General features: G+C 34.5%; 1 protein-coding gene across 1 annotated transcript in view; it reads left to right on the forward strand.

The window, feature by feature from the left end:
- LOC106870034 (sodium/hydrogen exchanger 9) overlaps positions 1–13,526 on the forward strand; it is a 100,756-nt gene extending 87,230 nt beyond the window's left edge. The window contains exons 16-18 of the mRNA XM_089365685.1: positions 337–445; positions 840–968; positions 13,185–13,526. Coding sequence (XP_089221811.1) covers positions 337–445; positions 840–968; positions 13,185–13,295 — 349 coding nt within the window. The 3' untranslated portion in view covers positions 13,296–13,526. The remainder of the gene's footprint in view (positions 1–336; positions 446–839; positions 969–13,184) is intronic.
- The last annotated feature ends 6,474 nt before the right edge of the window (positions 13,527–20,000 follow it).

Below are 20,000 nucleotides of genomic sequence, written 5' to 3' on the forward strand. Positions count from 1 at the left end.
AAGTCTGTCATATATATTGTGTAAAAGTGTGTGTGTGTGTATGTGTTAATGTATTAGTGTGTTAGTGTTTGTGTTTGTCACCTCAACCACCACCACTTGACAACCAGTGTTGCTTTGGTTACATCCCTTAACTTAGCACATCAGCAAAAGAAACCATTAGAATAAGCACCAGCCTTAAAGATAAGTGTTGGGTTTCGATTTGCTCCAGTGAACCCTTAAATGAAGTGCCCCAGCATGGCCGCAGTTCAATGACGAAAACAAATAAAAGAAAATTTTGGAAAAAAAAAATGTGTTTAAAGAGAATTCTGAAACTATTTTGTTTTGTTTCCATTCCAGATACATGAAGCCATTCTTGACTAACAGTCGTCCCCTGCTCACAGAAACTCTACCAACCTGGTGCTTACCCATAGCAAAACTTTTAACCACAAATGAACAGTTATCTGAAGTAAGTATTCTTTTTATTTTTTTTTCCTACAGGTTCCTCTCATACTTGTTTTTGTTATTTATTTATTCTTCATTTATTTAAACTAATTCCAATTATCAAAAAAAATTAAAAAATCAAAAAAAAAACGAAGTAGAAAGGGTGTCCAGCCTATAGGTGCTATATCAGAGTAGACATTGGAATTTGGCGCTGTCTACTAACCTGCTAATTCCTGTTGAACCATCCAACCCATGACAGAATGGAAAATGCACCTTAAATGGTGATTGGTGATGATAATGATGGTGATGATGTTTTTGTTATTTATTTATTCTTCATGTATATGTACGTATGTGTATGTATGTATAATGCTAAAACTAAGTTTTCTTTCTCATGGAATGTATCTGATGTTATTTTGCAGGGTCTTCATAAACGGGAGTCTGATTCTGATACGGATATGATTATTGACCACAGCGAGTCATACGGAGAAAACACCAGTGTTGCCTCTGGACACACGGCCGACATGATAGACAGAAAGCCAACATTACAAGTAATTTCACATCTGCTATTTTCACATTTATTTTTAAAAAATAGACGTTTTTCTTGCTTTACCACTTTTTCGGTAAGCGTCACAAATTTGTAGGAAGCTTCTGATGCGATGATCTTCTTTCGCCTTGTGACCTGCTTCTGACCTATTTTCGCTCAAATACTGATGATATATATATATATATATGTTTTGGAAAGGCTTGAACATCACAGCTTCCATTTGCTTCTATCCTTTAAAACTTCTAGCATCCGCATCTGCGTAAGATGCAATTTTCCGATAGAGAAATATCATTGTGTATATACCCTTGGTATACACTTTGTCTTTCAAGTCTGCTTTATCCCCACCAAAAGATAAGCCCCTTTCAAAATAAATAAGAAGTTTCAAAAAAAAAAAAAAATACTAACTAGAAGTTTAATAGGAATCAAGCAAAACTTGTATCAATGCTTTTTTTTCACTTAGCTTTTAATCTTAACCTTAACTCAAACCATCTCTGCTTCTGATTCTATGAAAGGAAGTTATTTGTTTTGTTTTGTTTTTTTTAAGCTGGTGCCATGTAAAACCAACCATGCCAGTTTTACATAAAAGCACCTATGCCAATGCTATGTAAAAGCACCCATTGCACTCTGTAAAGTGGTTGGCAATAGGAAGGGCATCCAGCTGTGAAAATCATGCTGAAACAGATAAATGGTGCCTGGACAGCTCTCCAGCCGACCAACTCCTGTCAAGACTGTCCAACCCATGCCAGCATGGAGAGCAGATGTTAAAAGATGATTATGATGATTTAAGTTTAAACCTTTTCATCATGTTCTATTCCACCACTGGATACCCTTTCTAATGCCAGCCCTTACCTACTTTCAAGAAGATAATATATTCTGCTGGTCTTTGCTCATCGAATCGTTGAGATGCTGGACACATTATTTATGCAGATCATAAACAAGCATCACTACTGCTCAAGTGGTATGAATGCAAGCATGCATTTACAGATAAGCACACACACACACACACACACACACATATGTATATGCACGCACAGTTATATATACACATGTGTTCAAACACTTACACACACACACTTCACATGAGCACATACAATGGGCTGTTGTATGGTTTCCATTAATTGCCTTCACTCACAAAACCATTTTGAGATAAGGGGGTTAGTCGATGCCATCAACCCCACTACTAGAATGACACTTTGTTTTATCAACCCACCCCCACCCAAAAAAAAAAAAAAAGATGAAAAGTAGAGATGTCCCTGACAGGATTCAAACTTGGAGTTTAAATACTGTGAGTCATTTTGTACAGTACTCTAACATTCTACCAATTCGCATGATAATAATAATAATAATAATAATAATCCTTTTTACTAAAGGCACACTGGTACTTAATTTATTGACCCTGAAATGATGAAAGGCAATGTCGACCTCGGTGGAATTTAAACTCAGAATGTAGCAACAGGCAAAATACCACTAAGCATTTCGTCCAGCATGCTAACAACTTTGCCAGCTCACTGCCTTACTAATACTACTACTACTACTACTACTACTACTACTACTACTACTAATAATAATAATAGTCGTCGTCGTCGTCGTCGTCGTCGTCGTCGTCGTCGTCGTCGTCGTCGTCGTCGTCGTCGTCGTCGTCGTCGTCGTCGTCGTCGTCGTCGCCGTCGTCGTCGTCGTCGTCGTCGTTCTTTCTGCTATAGGCACAAGGCCTGAAATTTGGAGGGAAGGGGCCCAGTCGATTAGGTCAACCCCAATACACAACTGGTACTTAATTTATCAGCCCTGAAAGGATGAAAGGCAAACTCGACCTTGGGGCAGAATTTGAACTCAGAATGTAAAGACGGACGAAATACCGCCAACCATTTTACCTGGCATGCCAACAATTCTGTCAGCTCACTGCCTTTATTTAAATAATAATAATAATAATAGTAGTAGTAGTAACGAGCAGAAATAAAGGGGGAACATCATAGCCAAGTTTTAGGTTCAGTCCCACCACATATGTATGTATGTATATGTATATGTATATATCTATATGTGTGTGTGTCTTTGTGTCTGTGTTTGTTGTCCTACTCCTCACTGTTGGACAACCGATGTTGGTGTGTTTACGTACCCGTAACTTAGCAGTTCAGTGAAAGAAACTGATAGAATAAGTACTAGGTTTAAAAGCTAAGTCCTGAGGTCAATTTGTCCGGCTAAAACCCTTCAAGGCGGTGCTCCAGCATGGCCACAGTCAAAGAACTGAAACGTGTAACATTGATCAATACCTGTTCAAAGTGTATCAACAAAATATGCTACAAATATACTTTTCATACAGGTAGACCTTACACATTTTAAGGTCATTATATTATCACTTAATCTCTTTTTCATAAGAATATTACTAACAAGAACAGATTATCTATGTCTTATCTGTGATTTTATAAATAATTTTAGTAAAATTACTCCTTTTACCTCCTCTCAGTTCTTTATTGTGATAATTGTTTCCCCTACTGAAATCTTCTGTGTTTTGTTCATGCCAGAGCAGTATTACTGAGTTGTCCTCCTTTAGCCTGTACTATGGTCTGTGATCATAGTATCTATTTCAAACCCAAGCATACACATGTACACAAAACACACATGCACACACATAGTTTTTAGCATCAACTTTTCCATGCTTTGCAAGGGTCAGACAAGAAGACTATGTCTGGGCAGAATTTTCTATGGCTGGTTGCCCTCCCTGTTGCCAATCGTCATTTGTTTCTAAGCTAGGTAATATTTCTCCAGGTCCAGACTTGTTTTTATGGAAGATTGAAAACAAACGCCACCACTTATATGGTGATGATGCTCGTTTACAATACTTTTTTTGTTTCACTGACCATCTTTCTTTCTCACTCTCTCTCTGTGCTCCTCTCTTTCCTTTGATGAAGCCCTTATGCTTGAAATATTGAGACACTTTCTCTCACCATTAAAATGTTAAGCTAATTTTGTTAGATTTACACAATACCGGATGCAGCATATATTTTACCAATTATTTATTTTATCATGAAATGAAAAATTTTAGGTTTTGGTTAATGAAAATTTGCAGGCTGATTGTGATATTTATTGACAATATACTACATATATTTACAATTCAGAATGGCCACCCTTTGCTTTCACCACAGCCCTTAATCTTTTCTCAACTCATTATGTAAAACAAGTAAATGTATTTGCCACATCTGGTATATTATAACCTTCAACATAATTCTTTAGCAGAATCAGCACAATATCGTATGACAAGACAAGGTCTTTGTGTTATAGATAGATGCAAGCCATCTTTAAAAACATATCTGAGCATGGAGAAATTTTATCTTGCTTGAAAACAGGTGAAGGTTGGCAACAGTAAGTGCATCCAACCAGAGAAAAATTTACCCAACTGTAGTCTTGTTAACCCGGTTTTCCTTCCACAACTTAGGCTGAGCTAGTGATGGTGCATGGCTTAGTGGTTAGGGCAGTCAGCTCATGAGTGTAAGGTTGCAAGTTTGATTCTTGGCAGCGTCCTTGAGCAAGACACTTTATTTAACATTGCTCCAGTCCACTCAGCTGGCAAATCTGAGTAGTACCAGTAATTCAAAGGGCCAGCCTTGTCACACTCTGTGTCACTCTGAATCTTCCTCAGAACTACATTATGGGTACATGTGTCTGTGGAGTACTCAGCCACTTGCACATTAGTTTCATATTGCAGGTTGTTCCACTGATTGGATCAACTGGAATGTTTATTGTCATAGCTGGCGGAGTGCCAGTTTTCAAGGTTGTGCCAACGCTATGCTACAAGTGACTCGCCCAAAGTGACATGTAGCGCTAACAACTAACATGGGAAATAAACTTCACTGTGCCTCTGCCCATACATACACACATACATAGACATACAGGCACACACACACACACACACACACACACACACATATATATTTGAATACACATACACACCCACACATTTGAATACACACACACACACACACACACACACACACATTTGAATACACATACACACCCACACATTTGAATACACACACACACACACACACACACACACACATATATTTGAATACACATACACACCCACACATTTGAATACACACACACACACACATACACACACATTTGCACATAGATACATGTTTATAGTTTGTTTTTGCTATATTTTACTTCAAAAATTTTTTTGTCGACTTAAACATTTTTTATTTTTTTATTTTTTTTTTAACGAATTTTTCTTTCATTTTATTTTATATTTTTTCGAGGAACAGGAAGATTTTGAGGATATCTCTGTGTATGACGTGGACGAATCCTCGACTCCCTTGCTTTGACCTTCATCAGTATTTTGTCCTAGCTTCTTTATCAAAACCACTTTATATTTATACACTGTTTCGTATCAAGACCAAGTAAGATTGCTAAATGTATCTTATACGGTGCAAGCTGCTTTCTCTTATCACTAACTCTATTTAATATACATCTACATAACAAAACATTGGACAGTCTTTGAGAAACCCTTTTGTTTGAGAGGTGGCAGGGGGTGGGGTAATAAACAACAAAAAGAAAACTGAAGAAATGAATAAGTAAATGACCTTCATCTTGTGCAGCCAGGGATGATCCTTACTATAAAAAAATAGGATATCCAGGACCAGGAAATATTTGGTCATAGTTTAAAAAAAAAACAACAAAAAAGACTGACCCCCTCCCCACTATCCCTTTTTACAACACAATACATGACAGTAAATGAAATGATGAAGGATCCTCTAAGCAGTCACTTAGTCTGTTAGAAATAGTAGCCAAATTTCTCTCAAATGACACCCTACTGTTTTAAAAATGACAACTCAGAACTACATTGTGTATTATAGTCCTAGAGGAACAGTGCCTGGAAAAAGGTGGTGTGGTCATGGCTGGAATGCTTTTGTTCATTTTCTGCTTGATCAGAGAAACTTGGGATGAAGCAACAGCACCGACTTTAGTAGTACTATGTACTGTTGCTACCTGTATTACTGGTGCATGCTTTCGCACTTGCAATTGTTCAGTCAAGCAAAGAACCCTCTATATGGTTTCTTAATCTGTAAGGAAATAGCAATTAATTTTAAATATAACAAAGAATTTAGTAAAATAACTTAGTTGTCATTCAGCTAGTGTTAGAAACATAAATTGTGACTAAGGTTTGGTGGAAGATTTTAATTCAAAACTTATGAAAACAAGACATTTATACTACAGAGCCAGACGCATTTTCAGCCGAGTTGATGTCGAAAGGGTTAAGAATTATTTCGATATCATATATTTAAAAAAAAAAAAAAACGGAAGAAGGACACATGAATTCTAGATGTAGAATATCTTCAAAATGATAGAATTATCACTGCTAGAAAAGGTCAAAGGTCTGCTCATTCCTAACTAACTTGAGGTTAAATAACAACATAACACTGTTGTTTAAAGGAAAGAGCTTTCTGTACTGAAAAACATGTCCAAGCATGCACTCACAGAAACACTCACAGACATATATTCTCTCTTGCACAGACGTTCACTTCTAGTGTTGTTTTGCATTAGTGTTGTTTTACAGTCTATTTCTACACTGGACACCTCATTTCCTAAATTAATTCATGTAATATGATCTGATTTCTGGTACCTGGAATATCTCTGGCTTTCTTTATCTATAAAAGCCCTTTCTTGTCTCCTTTTGGATACTTAAAATTTCCATTTCTATTCTGTACACAATTTTCCAACCCCTCCTGGGACTTTTGATTGCCCAGCTGTCCAATAACTGTCCAAGTTCACATCCAAGAAAAGGCTACCTGTGTGTCATAAAGGAGCTGTGTGTCTCTTTCTCTCTCTCTTCTTTGTCTCTTTCACATACGCATACAAATTTGGTCAGAGTAAGTGTTTTTATGTGTTTGTTTCTTAGTATTTATCTATGCGTTTATTTCTAGAGGTTCCATCCCATAAATTGGGGCTTTAATAACTTGCTTTATAAACATTTACATAGGTTATGTCATTATTTATATCTGCTTGCTCAACTGTATTTCTTCTCGGAATGGAATTGAAGAATCGGAACTGGAATTTGCTGAAACTAATAGACCAGGCTATTTTTTTTATTCTAAAATTAGTTAAGATCTTGTTTTTATAAGGGCTTTTTTTTTTTTTTTTTTTTTTTTTTTGGTTTTGGAAAATCAGTTGTCAGGGTTTGTTTATATATTTATTTAATTTTAGTTTTCTTTTTTTTTTGTTCTTTGAAAAAAAAAAAAAATTAGTTGTCAATTAATTTGGTCATTCCAAAAATATAAATAAGACATTTTGGGGTTGTTTTTTTGTCTGTTTGTTTAAATTATCCATTCCATCTGCCATAATGGAAGCTGATTCAATGTGGACATTGGATGAGAGAGCAGATGAATGAAAGAAAGAAAGAAAACAAAAGAAAAATTGAGAGAAAGGAGGAGAGAAATCAACAGGACTTGAACAAACTGATTCCTGAAAAGCATATCAGAGGAGAAAAAGAAAGAGAAGAGAGACGGAAGAAAAGGAGGCATAGTTGAGGCCTCATTTCTTCCTTTCTCTCCTTTCTTCCTTTCTCTCCTTTCTTCCTTCTGTTATATATATATATATATATATCTGTCTAATGTCTATATTTATAACTGAACATTAAGAAATACACTATATGTATAAACTCACTAACTTAGTTATAATGAATTGGTATTTATAGATCATTCTTTCGGTTTGCACACATGCACACATGCATGCACATACTAAAACACATCAGCTAATTGACTTTCTATGGAATTTCTATGACTTGTTCAGATTAAATTCTTGAGATTTGGACAGATTCTAAACTAGATGGTTAATACATAACACAACACTTGATATTCTCTAATTAACAAATACATGTACATTTGCACAAACTCATCTATATATATATATATATATATATATATATGTGTGTGTGTGAGTGTGTGTCCATGTATATGTATACATATGGAGACACACACGCAAACACACATGTATAATCATCAACATTTAACATCTGTTTTCCATGCTGGCATGGGTTGGATAGCTTGACAAAACTGGCAAGGCCAGGGGTAACACCGGGTTCCACAGTCTGTTTTGGTTTGGTTTCTACAGCTGGATGCCCTTCAATATGCCAACCACTCCAGAGTGTACTGGGTGCTTTTTACATAGAGCCTTGGTTTTAGTGTATATAAATATATATATAGAAACATATAGACACTTATAGACATATTTACACACAGACTCACATGTATGTATGTATATGTAAATTATTTCAAGTCCTCTTCCTGAAATCTGTGTTTCCTGTGAGTGGAGTTGGTCTACTGACATGACATCCTCTCAGCAGGTGAGAGGTATGGGTGTAAGAAGACCAATTCTACTGACCAGAACCTCAAAATATCAGCATCTTGACTGATTTTCATAATAATTATTAATGTTCTGCTTCTCAGTATTAAGTACTCCTTTCCCAGATCATTACCAATAACATTTCATATATATAAATATACATATATGTGTGTGTGTGTGTATATATATATGATATCTATATATTTGTTATTTATATATATCATATAGATTATATACGTATATATGATGCACTTTCCCATCAAAGACAACAAATGAGCATTCAGCTTTTGCCGAACAACTGGCACAAATAATTTGTTTATAGTGATCAAATGTATGTGGTGCACATTAGCTCGGTCGCTCCATCAAATAGATGGAGCCTGAACAGGTGCACAGTGTCCCATGCATCAGGTGTCAAACTGATCACAGAGCAACATGGGATGAGGTGTTTTTGCTCAAAAACACAATGTATCGCCTGGCCTAGGAATTGAAACCGCAATCTTGCGATTGTGAGTACAACACCCTAATCACTAGGTCATTTTTCTTCACACACACATACACACACATATATATATGCATATATATATATATATATATATATATGCATATATATATATATATATATATATATATATATACACACACACACACACACACACACACACATAAATACATACATACATACATATATATGTATATTGGTGTAGGCATAATAAACTTGTGAAGTTGACTTCGCAATCACATGCTTTCAGTTCTGTCCACAGTGTGGCACCTTGGACAAATGTCTTCTAAAGATCTGGTTTGACCAATGTCGTGTGTATACATCTGGTAGACAAACTAAAAGCAACCCATCTGTCATATATGTTTGTGTGCATGTATGTATTATGTATATATGTGTGTGTTTCCTTATGTCACCTTGTCCTTGACATTGTGTGTTAGCTGTAAGCAAGTGTTACTGTCACACAAATGACGTCTGTCTAATCCAGCTTAACAAGAGATCTATAAGGAACACTGAATTATAGATTTAATAGTTATTATAGATTCAATACTAAGTTAACATGCATGTTTTCAATTTGCTTGCTTCTGCTAGAAATGACATAGATTCAAATGTCACAGATTCTAACAACTAAACAATCTGCTGACTAATAAGAAACTGCATTATAAGCAAACAAGTAACCACGTAGTGCCATTAACACCAACATTACTAATGTGAGTATTGCTAAGCATGGCCTTGTTAACACTCAGACCGTTTGTACCAACATCAGTTTTAACTAGTAACACCTTCAATAACACCCGTGTGTAGAGGAGAGCCTTTACGCAGTCATTTGACATGTTAGAAATAACAGCCAAAATATAACTTTAATCACGCAGTTTAATGTCCTGTGAAGAAAGGACACATTAGATGCGTGGGCCCTGAAACAGGGGGTGCAAGCACACTGTCTAACATATTTTGTGGGTGCAAAATCTAAATTTGAACCCTCAAGTACTTTTCTCGGGTTTAGAAAACAGCACATAAAATGTGATCTGTAAAAGGGATCTTGATGTGAAGTTTCTTCTCAAAGAACAAAAATAAATTTCAAAGAAATTATTATTATTATTATTATTATTATTATTATTATTATTATTATTATTATTATTATTCCTTTCATGCTTTCGGGGGTCAGTTAAATAAGTGCCACTTGAACACTGGTATCTGTGTAATTGACTCATCCCCTTCCCCAAGACTGCTGCCCTTGTGGCAAAATTTGAAGCCATTATTATTATTATTATTATTATTTGCACATATTTAATTTTTTTTTTTATCCTTTTCTCTGCTGTACAATTCAATTCTGAAAAATGTAAAAGCCCCAACTTAATACTTCTCATTTCAGCCATGAGAGGATTAAAGGTATAATTAAGATATTTGGTTATTTGGGGTTCAGTTTTTAATTTATACTTATATATTTACTCTTTCTTTCTTTCATTCTTTGGGTTTCTGGAATATTCCACTCTGCAGTCGTTGAATTACATATTTCTTCTTTTTTTCTTTCTTTTATTCATTTTCTTTTTTCTTTTCATTTTTTTAAACTTTTACTTTCACACATGTTTGTGTGAGTTTAATGGAGAGGTTTTTATTTCATTACATTTTTATTGGATTAAGATTTTCATTTCTAATTTCTCTGTTGCTTTACCAATATGAAACAAGATCGTTGAAGCAGCAGATTGGCAGAGATTTCACTCAAAATATGGTATTTTAGTTGTAGTTTTTTACAGTTCAAATCCCACCAGAGTTAGCTTTGCAATTTTTTGTCCTTTTGAGGAGTTGAAAATATGAAGTTCTATGGAAGATCAAAATGATAAGGTTACCATTATGATTTCATTTATCCTTGCAAGCCGACTTTAGTGTTTACTGACACAGCCAAGATCACTTTTAGTCAAAGAGGACACTGAAATGGACTCACCCAGCTTAATTCACACAAAGTTCAAATCCCGGCAGAGTCAGTGTTACATGACATCACTCAGGGGTCCATCAACTAAAGCAGCAGTTGTCATTATTCTTTAGTCTCGTGTCAAGTCTGACCAAGAATGTTCCTGCTATGACTGTGCTACCATATTTTTAGACAACGTGTCGAATACTACATGAAGTGCTGTGAGTTAGAGTTCAAGCCTTAGGCCCTCTGAAAATATATTTCGTTACATCTCTCTATGTTACGATTAAAAAAACCTGCTGAGGTCAACTTGATCCTTCTGTGGTCAATTATATCAAATGTCCCTACAAAGTCGCCCTTCCAAAAAAAAAAAAAAGGGGGGGGGGCAGGGGTGCATGCTAGAAATCAGTATTATTGGTAAAATTTTGATGAAATTTTGAACAAATTCCTTGATCTGTTATTAATTACTGAGTATTAATTTTTTGAGTTCAAATCCTGCCAGAGCTTGTTTTTCTCTTTCATATCCATGTGGTTAATAAATTAAGTACCATTGATATACTTAGCATCAAATCAATCAATTTTGCTTCTCACCTGAGAAGTCATTTTATGTTGCTGGCTTAAGAAATGATTATTAAATGTGATCCTTACTATGAAAAGATTTCATTGTTATTTAACTTTTTTTAAAAAATGATATTTTCTTTACTCTACATATTTGATTTGAATTGTTTTATGTTCTTTTGTTATTCTTTTCTGTTGGATATCTTTAAAATTTTTCAATGTTAAATTTACTTTTTAACCTTCTGGTTTTAAAATGTTATAGGTTTTTGTTTTGTTTGATTCACAGTTGAGACAAGTAGCTTGTGTCATAAATGACACATGATATATGGAATTGATTCAAAGACAGACACACACACACACACACACACAATGCACACACACACACACAATGCACACACACACACACACACATGCACACACACACACATGCACTCACACATACATGTGTATGTATATATATGAAAAGAGTAATGTAATTTTCTTGTGGTATTGCACTATGTAAAACTGATGTAAATACTTCTAAAACATTTGAACAATGGTGGTGAGGAGTTATCTAAAGCATGTCAATGAGTGGAAGCAAAGATAATATTTGTGAAACATTAGCACACGTGCGAAATGCTTGGCAGTATTTCGTCTGTCTTTACGTTCTGAGTTCAAATTCTGCCGAGGTCAACTTTGCCTTTCATCCTCTTGGAAGTCGATAAATTAAGTACCAGTTACCTACTGGGGTGGATCTAATCGACTGCCTTCCCCCCAAAAAAAAATTTCGGGCCTTGTGCCTAAAGTAGAAAAAAAAAAGAATATTTGTAAAATGTTAGCACACCTGGCGAAATGGTTAGCAGTATTTTGTTTGTCTTTATGTTCTGAGTTCAAATTCTGCTGAGGTTGACATTGCCTTTCTTCCTTTCGGGGTCGATAAATTAAGTACCAGTTGCATACTGGGGTCGATCTAATCGACTGGCTCCCTCCCCAAAGATTTCGGGCCTTGTGCCTAGAGTAGGAAAAAATATTTGTGATGTCAATGAACAAAAACAAAGATAATGATATTTGTATTAACTTACATAGATTACTTAATAACCCCTTAATATTTCGGTACAAATCTCCTATTCAAATAAGAGAAAGAAAATAATCAGAGTCTAGAGAATTTGTTGTTATTGGCAATCCACCTCAGTCTCATAAGGAATGAAATCACTTATACTCATGTAACCAGGTAGCACACAACAAGGGCACATATACGAGGCACTTTCGAAGCACATGTGCCACTCGAAACATTGCATATGATCCATTGCCAGAATTCCTGGGCTTGTGGCAAAATTTGAAACCATTGCTATTATTATCACAAAGGTAGTGCGCTGGAGCAGTATTTCACCTGTCGCTCTGATCTGAGTTCAAATTCCACCGAGGTTGACTTAGCCTTTCATCCTTTCAGGGTTGATAAATTAAGTACCAGTTAAACACTGGAGTCGATTACATCGACTCATCCCCTCCCCCAAAATGGCGGCCCTTGTGGCAAGATTTAAAGCCATTATTATTATTATTATTATTATTATTATTATATACTATATAATATGTACAAGTATAACATTATATAAAAACAAGAGAGATTTTAAATATTGGTTCTATGTCTATTAATAACTTGATAAATATTTTTATGGTTTACTGTCTTAATATGGAATTTTCTCCCGTAGGGGAAAAAGAAATTAAATTTGTATTTTGTGTTGTGTTTTTCTTTCTAATTTGATTAATATTAATAAGTAATTAATAGAATATTATCAGAAGAGTTTGATGTCAATTGATTTTGTTTATTGAACAATATTTTAATATCTCTTCTAATCTTGTATTTTATCTGTGTAGAATTACGTCAATTTTCATAAATAATTAAATAAAACTGTAAATATTTTATGCTTTCTTTCTGACAGATTAACTTGGAAGATGATGCAACAAGCGGAGACCTTGGACTTGGGGAAAGTAACCACCACCAGTTAAGCCTGCGCATCAATCTGCCCGGTTCCCATGGTGACCAAGTCTAATTTAAACCCTTTTCTTTCTACACACATGCACACACACACACACACGCACATACGCACACACAAACACCCACACATGAACACATAAGCAAAAGAAAAACAAAAAAAGGAAAAACTACAACTGCCAGCTAATTCCTCCCTCTCTCTTTCTCTCACTCAATATAATTGTTCCTTAACTTGCAAAAACAAAAACAAAAAAAAGACAACAAAAATAAGAAAACCCCCAAAAGAAAATCACACCAATTACTAATTAATTATTTACCATGTCATGGCAATAATGGCACATTTGGAAGTAGCAGCAGCAATTCCTTACCCACAGCCAGAAACTGTTTATATAATTGTTTTTGTTTGTTTTATTTTTATTATTATTTTTTTTTGTCTGTTTTGTCTACATTTTTGTTTGTCCATTATAATGGATGAAGAAAACGCATGAAAATGGAGGAGTATATATGTGCGTGCATGTGTATGTGTGAGTTTGTGTGTGTGTGTGTGGAACAATTTCATTATCCATGAATATGTTTTCGTCCTAGTAACACTTTCCCTTCTCCTGCTTACTCATAAACTCATAAAATACTCATACTTCAATTTGTGTGTGTGTGTGTGTGTGTCTGTGTGTATACAAAACAAATATGAGTGTAACATGTATAAAGATAAGAACACTCAATTGATAGAGTATAAGTATATATATATATATATATATATATATATATATATATATATATATATATATGTGTGTGTGTATATATATATATATGTATATATGGGGAATAGATTTTCTTTTATGCATGTTTCATTAAATAAACAACTATGTTCAAATTTTATCATTTTTATTTTATTTTCTTTTCTTTACATATTTTATTAATTTTATTTACAGTTTTTCCTAAATTCATTTATGAGGTTTCTAGAATTTCAGTCGCATCACCAAGAATTGAAATGAAAATATCTAATGTTTGTGTTATTTCTTCAATCAGTGTATAAGGAACCAACACAGATGCTAGATATTTTCATTTCAGGTCTTGGTAATGAGTCTGTGAAGATCTTAAAAATTTGGATATGGATTTAGGAACTGTGAAATAGTAATAAGAAAATATGGAACCTATAAAATAAGCAAAAGTTAAATTGAATATAGTTGCACATTTAATGAAACATGAAGCATGCATACTTGTGTGTGTGTGTCTGTGTGTGAGACACTTGTTATTGAAGAATAATTTTGACTGTTGGGGATATATATCACTCACAAATGACTGATATATATGTATATTTTGTTTATTTCTTAATTTGGGCAATCTGTTATGAAACATCAGAACGTTTTTGTTGCAATTATACAATAAGGTCACCTGACAGTTCTACTGCATTTGAAGAACAACTGTCGGTGACCAGTTTCAATATATAGTCTCAGATCTAGTCAATTGACAAACAAGTGAAACATATACACATATATGCTTGAGTGTGCGTGCATGTGAGTTTGTATATTTGTACATATGCATGTATATATGTATATATATATATATATATATATATATATATATATATATATATATACATATATGTGTGTTTGTATATATATGTATATGTATGTATATATATATGTATATGTGTATATATATATATATATATATGAAAAGAGCGTAATAATGTAAAAATGGAAAGTATTTATTAGAAATAATAATACGGAGAAAGAAAGAGATCATAAGATTAATATTTCTTATTAATGATGAAATATGAAAGTCCTTTTGTGTTTTTCATAGTCTGCCAATGTAAACTTGCATTGTTTTTCTGTCCAGCCCCAACCACCAAAATCTATATTTATTCAATGATAAAAAAAAACTTATGTCTTCTTACTGGAAATTTTTCAACTGCATTTTAGCTTCCTTTATGATAATTTTATTATCATCATCATCATCATCATCAAGGTAATGAGTTGGCAGAACCATTAGCATGCCGGGTAAAATGCTTAGCGGCATTTCGTTTGTTTTTACATTCTGAGTTCAAATTCCGTCAAAGTCGACTTTGCCTTTCATCCTTTCAGGGTTGATTAAATAAGTATCAGTTCAGCACCAGGTTTCATGTAATCGACTTAACCTTCCCCTAAGATTTCAGGCCTTGTGCCTATAGACAAAAAGGGATTATTACTGTTATTATTATTATTATTATTATTATTATTATTATTATTATTATTAGGATGGCAAGCTGGCAGAATCGTTAGCATGCCGAGCGAAATGCTTAGCGGTATTTCGTTCGTCTTTTATTTCATTCATCTTTATGCTCTGAGTTCAAATTCCTCCAAGGTCAAACTTTGCCTTTCCTCCTTCCGGGGTCGACAAAATAAGTACCAGTCGAACACTGGGGGTCGATGCAATCAACTCACCCCTCCCCCAAAATTGCTGCCCTTGAGGCAAAATTTGAAACCATTATTATTATTATTATTATTATTATTATTATTATTGTTTTATGTTTGACTTTTGTTTTGCATTTGTACAAGTTGGATCCAAGTCTCACCCAGAGACCTCAAGAGACAACAAGTTAGAAGTTCATGTAGGTGTTATGCCTAGGGTACCATATATTTGGATTTGTACAGTTTTGTTCAAGTGAATGTTTAAGAAACCATAAGAAAATTATGTTTGCTTTAAAATTTGAGATCACATAGACAGTATTTTACGTAGGATATGGGCGGTTCCCATGAGCACTATCTTTTGTGTTATTATTATTGTTATTATTATTGTTATTATTATTATTATTATTATTATTATTAAGGGTTTGGCAGTCATTAGAACCTTAGAAAAATTACTTTAGAGTATTAGTTCCTGTTTTCAGCATTACTTGGTTCAGGATCCTCCTGAGCTAAATTTTGCCTGTCATCTTTCTGGGGCACAAGGGTCAGCGTCATTGACTGTTCCCCTCCGCCTCAAATTTCTAGTCTTGTGCTTCTCTTTACTGTTTAAGGGCACTGGGCTTGCAGAATCACTGGAGCATCGGAGAAAATACCTTGTGTTATTCTATTATCGCTCTTTATATGTTTTGAGTCAGAATCCCACCGAAATCAACTTTGCCTTACATGCTTTTGGAGTTAAGGAAATAATGTACCAGTTAAGTACCTCTATTCTAGGGACTGATTTCATTGACTATCTACTTTCTCCAAGCCTCTTTTTTTTTTTTATCTTCCTCCAATTCTCAAATAAGCCTGCCTCCCTCATTCCAGTTCTTCCCAAGTAAGCAGTCTTTCCTTTCTCTTTTTCCCCTCATTTCAGCTTTTCCTGAGTAAAGTCTCTGCCTTCACTCCAGTTCATCTCATGCTGGCCGTCTTCTCTCATTCTAGCTTTTTTCAATTAAGCCCTACAATAATTCTATCATTCCACTGCCCTTATAAAATAATAATAGTAATAGTATCAATGATAATAATAATAGTAATTATAATAATATTAATAATAATAGTAATAATTAAAATAATAATTGCAGCAGCAATTTTAATGTAATTCTTTTAAGCCATAAGAATTTATTTTGTGTTTTTGGATGTCCTGAGATATTTTGTGATCAGTCGGGGGTCAATAAATTAAGTACCAGTCAAGTACTGGGGTCAATATGATTGAGAACTCCCCTCATCCATATTTCAGGCCTTGTGCCTATATCAGGAAAAATAGCAAAAACATTTTTTTAATAACAACTCATAATAATAATTATTATTATTATAATTATACTAACAATAGTTAATGTTTATTGATGAGCTAATGAGGTTGCTCAACTTGCTAGAAATAATAGCCAAATCTCCCTCAAATTTCCATCGTACTGTCTTGAAAGAGAAATGATGCTTTGTATAATGTAGTTCTAGAAACACTATGTCTAAATAACAGACAACAATACTACTACTACTACTATTAATAATAATAATAATAATGATCCTTTCTTTATAAGCCACAAGGTCTGACAAAAATAAGATATAATAATAATGGTTTATTTCACCATTTGTATGTGTGTGTCTGCAATTGTATATGATTGTGCCTCCTCATCTTGATATGATGTGATAGCTGTAAATGAGACTCACCAGCATACAAGCAGTGTCCGGTTCAGCTGTTTACTAGCTTTCATATATATATATATATATATATATATATATATATATATATATATATATATATTCTGTTATTCTTTTATTTGTTTCAGTTATTTGACCATGGCCATGCTGGAGCACTGCCTTTAGTTGAGCAAATCGACCCCAGAGCTTATTCTTTGTAAGCCTAGTACTTATTCTATCGGTCGCTTTTGCCGAACCGCTAAGTTACGGGGACGTAAACACACCAGCATCGGTTGTCAAGCGATGTTGCGGGGACAAACACAGACATACAAACATAAAATTACATACACACACACACACATATACATATATATATATATATATATACCACGGGCTTCTTTCAGTTTCCGTCTACCAAATCCACTTACAAGGCTTTAGTTGGCCTGAGGCTATAGTAGAAGACACTTACCCAAGGTGCCACGCAGTGGGACTGAACCCAGGACCATGTGATTGGTAAGCAAGCTACTTACCACACAGCCACTCCTGCACCTATATATATATATATATATCTTTCATGAAAATGTAATATATAAAAAAAAAACCCATCCACCTTCAAATTCACGAAAAAATTGTTTTCCTTCCCTTCTGCTCTCTTTCTTTCTCATGGCATACATAATCGCTACAACCAATAGTAACCAACATCGGTTTACTTTGCTCAGCCCATCATCATCATCATCGTCGTCAAACCGAACAGACTGCTGAGATGATGAGCTTATTGATGATGGACTGAACAATACATCGATACATTGCCATGCATGCACACTCACCCAGAGAAATTGATTTATTGGTGACTCACAACTAGTGTTCAACACGCACACGCACACACGTGTGTGTATGTGTATATGTGAGTATGTATAGTGTATGGTCATGTGACAGTAGTATGAAGTATGAATTATATATTTTACATAGCGCTAACGTGATCTGGTATGAAACTCAGCATGCTTATTTTGTCAAAGTTGATAGTCTACTCTGAGTTTTACTCTTAGCTGGGCTATATACATGACTGAACAACCCAGCTAAGGATAAAAACTCAGAGCAGACTATCAGACTAACAACTTTGATATAATAAATATGTATATAATATTGTATATATGGGAGTGAATATACACACACACACACACATATATATATATATATACATATATATATATATATATGGTATTTGTATAACTGCAAATAATATCAATGCCTAATCTTGTTGGTTGGGGATTTTAATGTTTGTAATTAACACCATTAATGAGTGTTTCTGTGTTTACTTGCTTGTTAATTTTAATTCCATAATTTTTTCTTCTTTTAAATTGTTTATTTAATACACGAGACTTTGATACAATATATTTTCAGTTGTTTTGTTTTTCTAAATTTCTAACTCTAATTTTACTAATGATATATTATGCTTTTTTTGTATGAGTATTTACTGATGTGTGTGTGTGTGCATTGATACATGAAGCATTGTCATTTTTACATTCACTCTTCCTTGCTTGCATGGGTTGGACAGGTGTTCTCAAGCACAGCATCTCACCCTTTATTGCTGCCCTTTATCATCTTCAAAAAGCTCAGTTCCCTTGAAATGAGCTTTTTTACATCTTCCTATGTCTTTTCTATCTTCCTGTAACACGGATTCCTTCCACTTGAATTGCTCGGTGCTTCTTGACTCAGCTGTCAACCTCCTTAAATGTCATGTCTTCACCAACATTGTCGCCCCTCTTATACTCTACATCTGATTCCCCTTCTACCCAGAGTTTTTTCCTCTCAGTTTATTCACAAATGAAACATGCTCGCTTCATTTCCTTTCAATCTTTACACATCCACTGCATTCAGAGCCCTCTTTTTGCTCCAATAGTCACATCCCACTTTATAACACAAGCATCATACAAGCTGCCTTTCATCCAGAGAAAGAATCCCTATATTGCCAGCAGATATAAAAACCTCCCTGAACTTTTGCCATGTTTTTCATACTCCAGCTTCAGTGCGTCTAGAAATTTCTTGCCTCCACTGCTGATTAAATCATCAAGGTAACAGAAGCTAATAACTAATACCTGAGACCCTTCCAGGTGTTTGAAAGAATTCATTTCATGAGTATACTGGCTGCTAACCGTGTGCCTGCCGTACACAAAGTCTTTCTTCTCTATCAGTCTACCTGTGATCTCACTCAATCTCTGGTACACCCATAGTTTACATATAGTACAAAATACAAAGTTCCTACCCACTATTTACTCCTTTCCTGTGTTCTGATCATGACCACCTCTGATGATAGTAGAGTTGTGTCGTCTTTTCTGCTAACCAGAGCTTTTGTCTTTGCTGGGTTCACTTTGAGATTTCTCAATGTTATACTTTGCTTAACCCTTTGGCATTTAATTCAGCCATATTCTACCTGTTTTATGTTTAAACTGACTTGATTCAACCTCTCGCACCTACCCTACCATGTTGTTCTAAAACTATACAAATACACCAATGAAATCGGGAAGCTACAAGATAATGCACGAGTAATTCAAAACAATGTGAATAAATAAGCTTTACATTTGACATTGACAAAGAAATCTGAATACTAAAGGGTTAAACATTTGAAATTTCTTCTCAAATTCTTTCAGGTTTAGCTATGAGAATTTGATCATCAGCATACAGGAGCGCCCCACAGGCAG

Source organism: Octopus bimaculoides, chromosome 18 (genome assembly GCF_046866305.1).
Source record: "Octopus bimaculoides isolate indiv1 chromosome 18, ASM4686630v1, whole genome shotgun sequence".
In the NCBI taxonomy this organism is placed as follows: Eukaryota; Metazoa; Mollusca; class Cephalopoda; order Octopoda; family Octopodidae; genus Octopus; species Octopus bimaculoides.